The sequence below is a fragment of the Olea europaea genome, chromosome 6, assembly GCF_002742605.1.
Source record: "Olea europaea var. sylvestris chromosome 6, O_europaea_v1, whole genome shotgun sequence".
Lineage (NCBI taxonomy): Eukaryota > Viridiplantae > Streptophyta > Magnoliopsida > Lamiales > Oleaceae > Olea > Olea europaea.
This window is the reverse complement of record NC_036242.1, coordinates 26329320-26336107: the sequence shown is the minus strand read 5'-3', so window position 1 is coordinate 26336107 and position 6788 is coordinate 26329320. Positions and strand designations below refer to the sequence as shown.

General features: G+C 32.9%; 1 protein-coding gene across 1 annotated transcript; it reads left to right on the top strand.

Moving 5' to 3' along the window:
- The first annotated feature begins 2695 nt into the window (after window positions 1-2695).
- On the top strand, window positions 2696-6574 carry LOC111396274 (coiled-coil domain-containing protein 130-like). The gene is made up of 6 exons (XM_023022658.1): window positions 2696-2847; window positions 3650-3712; window positions 3799-3878; window positions 5144-5252; window positions 5337-5496; window positions 5833-6574. The coding sequence occupies exons 1-6, from the start codon at window positions 2845-2847 to the stop codon at window positions 6333-6335; spliced, it is 918 nt and encodes a 305-aa protein (XP_022878426.1). The 5' UTR covers window positions 2696-2844; the 3' UTR covers window positions 6336-6574.
- Window positions 6575-6788: the final 214 nt, after the last annotated feature.

Here is a 6788-nt window from a genome sequence, read left to right as displayed (position 1 = left end):
AAAAAAGGGGCTTATTTTTCAGACAAATTAATTCAAACTGATTTTTAATTAAATTGAACACGAAAATGAAAAGCATGTACCAAACATCCGTTCCTTAATCATTTTAGTCATATTTAATTCACGTTACTAAACATGTTATAAATATTTACTAATAGAATTTCTAAACTCCTTTTAAGTTATATTACTTTGTTTCAAACAAGAATGGAGGGTAAATTTCATCTATTGTCACTGGATTTTTAGTGTTCAAAAAATTAGTAAAAAAGCAATCAGATTTGGGTTATTAGTCGTTACGAGTTACTATAAATCTTAATTTATTTTAAATTTAGCCACTCGATCACCTTCTATCACTCTTTGTCTCCAATTTGACGAAAACTGCTTAGTCGATAACCGTACAATATCTAATATTTCACATAATTATTACGTGACACTTTCGAAATGAAATTTGTCGAATAAGAGTCATAGTAATATCTTTATATGAAAATGTTAAAATTAGTGTCTTTTAGTTTTAATGCTTTATGACATCACATGTTGTGCATTGATCATTTGGAAGAAAGTTCAATAGATACATAGTTAAGGATGGTGCAGACTTGAGGCCAGAAACAAATGTTAAAAATCGGAAGGAACAAAATGAAAATTTTCCAAATTTGCAAAGTTATATTTTGTTATGATTGGACCATACTATCTGTTTTATAATGATGGCCCAATATATTTAAGCTCAGTACGTGATATGGTCTATGGGCTTTAAGCGCCAGGCCCAACATGTGATATAGCCTTATATATATATATATTCTCCATGGGCTTTAACGAGAAAGCGATTCGTTTCCTTTCGACGCGTATTCCCTGACCGACAAGAACTTGTTCTTGCAAAATCAGATTACAATTCCATACTTGGAATCTCGAAATTTTTAACGAAATTAGTCAAATTTTCGTCTCGAGAATGTTTGCAATAATTTCAAAAACAAAAACAAAATGACAGTACATTTGGAATTATGAAATTTGTGAGCACTTGATGTAATTTCCATTTGAAATTATGATTCCAAAATGTGCTCGTACTAGGCTTGCACTTGCCTCGCTAATAATTTTTACGTGACTAAAGGGACATTAACAGTCATTAAAAAATTGAATAAAAATGAAGGAAAAGCCGACTGTTGAAATCAAATCGATGACCAAAGCGATGCTCTATTTTCGATAGGGTACAAATATCTAAATTTGATATTTTTAGATACTTTTCAGAACTATTGCCAATACTAAGCAGCAGTTAGGGTATTAGTTCATTCTCACGTTCTTGAATCGATTGGCGAATCTATTGGCACATGTATTTATTTTCTTGTTTCAAACTAGGTCTTTTCCAAACATGAGTTTGGAATTGCCCATTCTATAGGGAAAGACATGAGGGGCGTAGGAATGGCTATATTTTGGGTAGCAAACTTCAGGCAAATATGATGCGTATGGATACAAGTTATGACTGGTGATGCTTAAGCATCTGATGTTGGTTAGTCAACCCCTCTCGCTAGACCTAGTAGCTCTAACTTTTAAAAACCAATCAAAAAGCAAGGGTCGTAGGCTAGTAGCTTGACATGGCCTAACCGCCCTAGCCGTGCATTAAGCTGTCCCAAAGGCAGGTAGTACATTTTCGACAGCTCTAATGGCAATGTATTTACTTTTACTTTTTAATTAACTTATACAAATCCAGGGCATTTATTTAGCCCATGTTTGATACTCATTAAATTAAATTATATTACATTCCATTTTTCTCTCTCCTATTTTCAACTACACAATTTTCCATAAAATAATATTACATGTAAATCGAAAACTTTTTCTTCTTTTTCAATTACTCATTTTTCTAAAAAATATTATTCCCCCTATTTTCATTTTCAAGTAATGGGCATAAAAAAAGGGGCTTATTTTTCAGACAAATTAATTCAAACTGATTTTTAATTAAATTGAACACGAAAATGAAAAGCATGTACCAAACATCCGTTCCTTAATCATTTTAGTCATATTTAATTCACGTTACTAAACATGTTATAAATATTTACTAATAGAATTTCTAAACTCCTTTTAAGTTATATTACTTTGTTTCAAACAAGAATGGAGGGTAAATTTCATCTATTGTCACTGGATTTTTAGTGTTCAAAAAATTAGTAAAAAAGCAATCAGATTTGGGTTATTAGTCGTTACGAGTTACTATAAATCTTAATTTATTTTAAATTTAGCCACTCGATCACCTTCTATCACTCTTTGTCTCCAATTTGACGAAAACTGCTTAGTCGATAACCGTACAATATCTAATATTTCACATAATTATTACGTGACACTTTCGAAATGAAATTTGTCGAATAAGAGTCATAGTAATATCTTTATATGAAAATGTTAAAATTAGTGTCTTTTAGTTTTAATGCTTTATGACATCACATGTTGTGCATTGATCATTTGGAAGAAAGTTCAATAGATACATAGTTAAGGATGGTGCAGACTTGAGGCCAGAAACAAATGTTAAAAATCGGAAGGAACAAAATGAAAATTTTCCAAATTTGCAAAGTTATATTTTGTTATGATTGGACCATACTATCTGTTTTATAATGATGGCCCAATATATTTAAGCTCAGTACGTGATATGGTCTATGGGCTTTAAGCGCCAGGCCCAACATGTGATATAGCCTTATATATATATATATTCTCCATGGGCTTTAACGAGAAAGCGATTCGTTTCCTTTCGACGCGTATTCCCTGACCGACAAGAACTTGTTCTTGCAAAATCAGATTACAATTCCATACTTGGAATCTCGAAATTTTTAACGAAATTAGTCAAATTTTCGTCTCGAGTACTAAAAGAATCAAAAAATGGTATGTAAATTGTTTTATTCATTGCTCTATCGTTTTAATTGCTCATTTATTTTTAGGGTTTAGGGTTGTTATTTCTACATGTTCGCTTTTATTTAGATGTTTCGAAGTGTTTTGCCTTTTGTTTTTTCACGATCTGAAATCATATTTGATGTATTGGATTTGTTCTTGATAGTGTTTTAGTTCTGAATACATATAAGAGCGCAGTTGTGATTTAACGATTGAACAATTTGTTAATCGACGGGGATCGTGTATTTTGCTTTTGAATTTTCCAGAATAATGTAGAAATTGGTTGGGTTCCGTGAGATCTGTGGCGTCTTTTTATTCACTTGGAAAGGGGGTTTGAGATCCTTTTTCGTTCATTTTTATTTTCAATTTTTTTTAATGTATTTAGAGGAAGACGATGTCCATATTGGGTTTATTTCATCAAGCGTTTGAATTGAATTCTGTAACGATCAATGATGTTAAATTATTTTGTTAGCACGAAGGAGGAAATTTTATCTTTATTTAATGTTTGAGAAATAATCCTTGTTTTTCACTACAGGTATATTGGAATTTGCATTTCTTATTATTAGTTACTTCACCTGCAGTTCTTATATGTACAAATATGTGATTTCTGAAAAATATATTTATTTTTTACTATATTTATTTGAAGCAATTCTTAATATTATTTATTTGACCATTTATCTGCAATTCTTCTATTCATAGAGATAAGATGTTATTCTCTTATTATATCTGATGCTTATGACTTACTTTAATGTTTGATATTTCAAGTGACTGACGTAAATTTATTTGGTTTCTGCAGTCATCGCTTGCTGCTGCAAGAGCAGATAATTTTTACTATCCTCCGGAATGGGAACCAAAAAAGGTATGCTTATGCCAGATATTTATGGGTATGATTGTTGTGGCAAGTTATTTTAATTTTTGGGCTGCTTACGCTGCTCTTCTTTTCAGGGTGGGTTGAACAAATTCCATGGACAACATGCTTTGAGGGAGAGGGCAAGAAAAATAGATCAAGGCATCTTGATTATAAGGTATTGAACTAGAGTGTGTGATCATTATTTTGTGATGCAGTTTATTTATTCACGGAATCAATGCTGCATAACTATGTTAAACTGTTCAAATTTTAGTATCATGGTGAGAAGATCAAGGGGGTAGTGTTTGGTTGTCAAGGAAATAAGAATGTTTCCTTTAGCAACATATCATATATGTGAAAATTTCACATTATACAGAAGCCTGCAGTGAGGCTTTTTTATTTATCTTTAGTAACCAAGGCAATATGAGTCTATAATTCTGAAAAATGGAATGAGGCTAAGAAAATTTTGTGACTGAGGAAAGTACAAGGAAATGTTGAACAAATTTTTTTTTTCCTCGTGATTCACTAACTTATTGAGCTTGACTAGTGTCGTGTGAATTTGAGTATACACAATACCAGCCTTACAAGGTCTAATTTGTGTGCTATAACCATCATTTAAATTTCCATTATTTGTTCATGTATAAATTATTTCTAGTCCTAAAGCTGTTTCCTTTTAATATTCTCTGAATGATGTTTGGAGTCATTGCTCCAATTCTTTTATTCATAATGTACTTATTACTGAGTGAGTTTCTTTATGAGGAGAGCTAATCGTGTTTTGTTGCATAATCACTCTATCAGAGCTTCGGAGGATACTTATTTCATCAGCCCCAGCTGTTGGGGAAAAAACATGAACTTGGTATTGTAACTATTCTAATAGCATACGACTAAAATTGACCTTGCTTTTGTGGGAAAAAAACTAATTATTTTGTTATCTTGCTGCAACAATAGGATTGAGATTTCCTTTTTTTTTTTTTTTTTTTTTTTTGGTAATGGGGTTCAACATGTAGGTCAAACTTCATACACGCACAAACTGTGTTCATTAATTTTAACTTACATGTGAGACCATTTACTCTATCAATGCATCTTTTTCTTATTTCTTGTTTAGAGATTGCCGCAAGAACGTTTGAGATTGCTCTCGTGCTTTTCATAATGCATCTGAACCCAATGAGATGATATGCTCAGAGAATTTATCTCATGTTTTTGCTTTTTACCAACAAAAATGTTTCTTCTAATGCCTTTTTTTACTGTTTTGTTAATGGAATTCGGAAAAATAAATTTGTAATAAGATGAAATCAAAATCTTCATTTCAACTATGAATGCAATTGCATGATCAAATGATCCTTAAAAACCTACGGAGACTCCTTTGATTTCCTCGTTATAGGAACAGTAGAAGCTGACAATAGAAAAATGACTCATTTTTTGCATACAATTTCCATTTGCCAGGTTTGAGATGCCATTTAATATTTGGTGTGGTGGATGTGAGTCCATGATTGCAAAGGGTGTACGATTCAATGCAGAGAAAAAACAAGTGGGAAATTATTACTCCACAAAGGTAAGCTATTGTTTATAATGAATGCTTATCTACTTCTTGCTAATTAGGATTGCTAATGGCAATTATCTGCTTATTATTTAACAGATATGGAGCTTTACAATGAAGTCCGCGTGCTGCAAACATGAGATTGTTATTCAAACAGATCCAAAGAATTGCGAGTACTTAATTATTAGTGGAGCCCGCCGAAAGATTGAGGAGTATGACGCAGAGGACGCTGAAACTTTGCTACTTCCGGTCGATGAGGGTGAGTGATTTTATCAGTCACTTTTGAATATCTCACTGTTTCAAGTTTACAACTAAAGCGCCATTATTCTCGTGTTTCACAGCGAGCTCATGTTGCTTATACTTAAAAGCTATCAAACTACTTCCTGAATGAACAGTTTATTGTGTTACATATTTAATTCTGCCCTCTGAGATCTTGTTTTCACACTAAAAAACTATTTTTTTTTAATTCATTTATTTATTTTTTTCTGATATCCAAGGGCATTCTCTCTGAATGTCTAATAAATTTCTTTTCTCCCCAATTACTGAAATCTTCTAAATGATTTCTCTAAATCTAAAATTATTTGATCTTTTGCAGATAGAAACAAGCTGGTTGATCCTTTTTACCGTCTTGAACACCAGGAAGAAGATATAAAGAAGAAGAAAGAAGCAGAGCCTGTATTGGTGCGTCTTCAGCGAGTTTCTGATGCTCGGCATTCAGATGATTATGCCTTGAACAAGGCACTCAGAGCTAAGCTTAGGGATCAAAAGAAAAGAGTAGCTGAAGAAGAGGCTATATCTAGGAAATCGGGACTTGGGATAAGACTTCTTCCATCTTCTGAAGAGGATGCTGCTGCGGCTTCCCGCATAAAATTTGCTTCCAAGTTTGACAAGAACCGAAAGGACAAAAGGGCGCTAATACAGTCTGCTTCAATATTTTCTGGATCGTCTGGATCTGCGTCTGATAAAAGACGCTTGGATCTTGAAGCTAAGAGAAGAAAAATAAATACCGCATCTGCATCGAAGTTATTGGTTGGAGGATTTAAGCCATCATCGTGGTCTCATGCTGCTGTTCCTTCAGGAAAATTTAACAGGGCTTAAAATGATCCCTCATGCATGGAGGAATATGCAGTTTCTCATTACTCGTGATGGATTTTGAGTTCAACTTTTGGCCTAGTGACCAATCAAACTGAGTTTGTGTACATATATGCTATACATAGCGTGTAATACAAGATTTTCATGTCCCTCCTGCACGTAGTTTATGTTTTCATCTTATAATAATTTTCTTGTGAACATTTGAAGAATTATATCAATGTTATTCTTGAATTGATATATTTAAACAATTGGTCTCCATGAAATCAAAGTGCATGTTTGGCGAAGTTTAAATTATTCAACTTGTTTGTCTCGGCTCTTTTTTCCTACCCGGTCTGTCAGTGTTTTGTTGTTGAATACAGGGCCATAATATATGTAATACAAATTCAAGGTTGCCTTTCGGAGCATAGCCCAGTAGTGCAAACGATTGGAATGAGGTTATCTCACGTCTTGCTGGCAGTT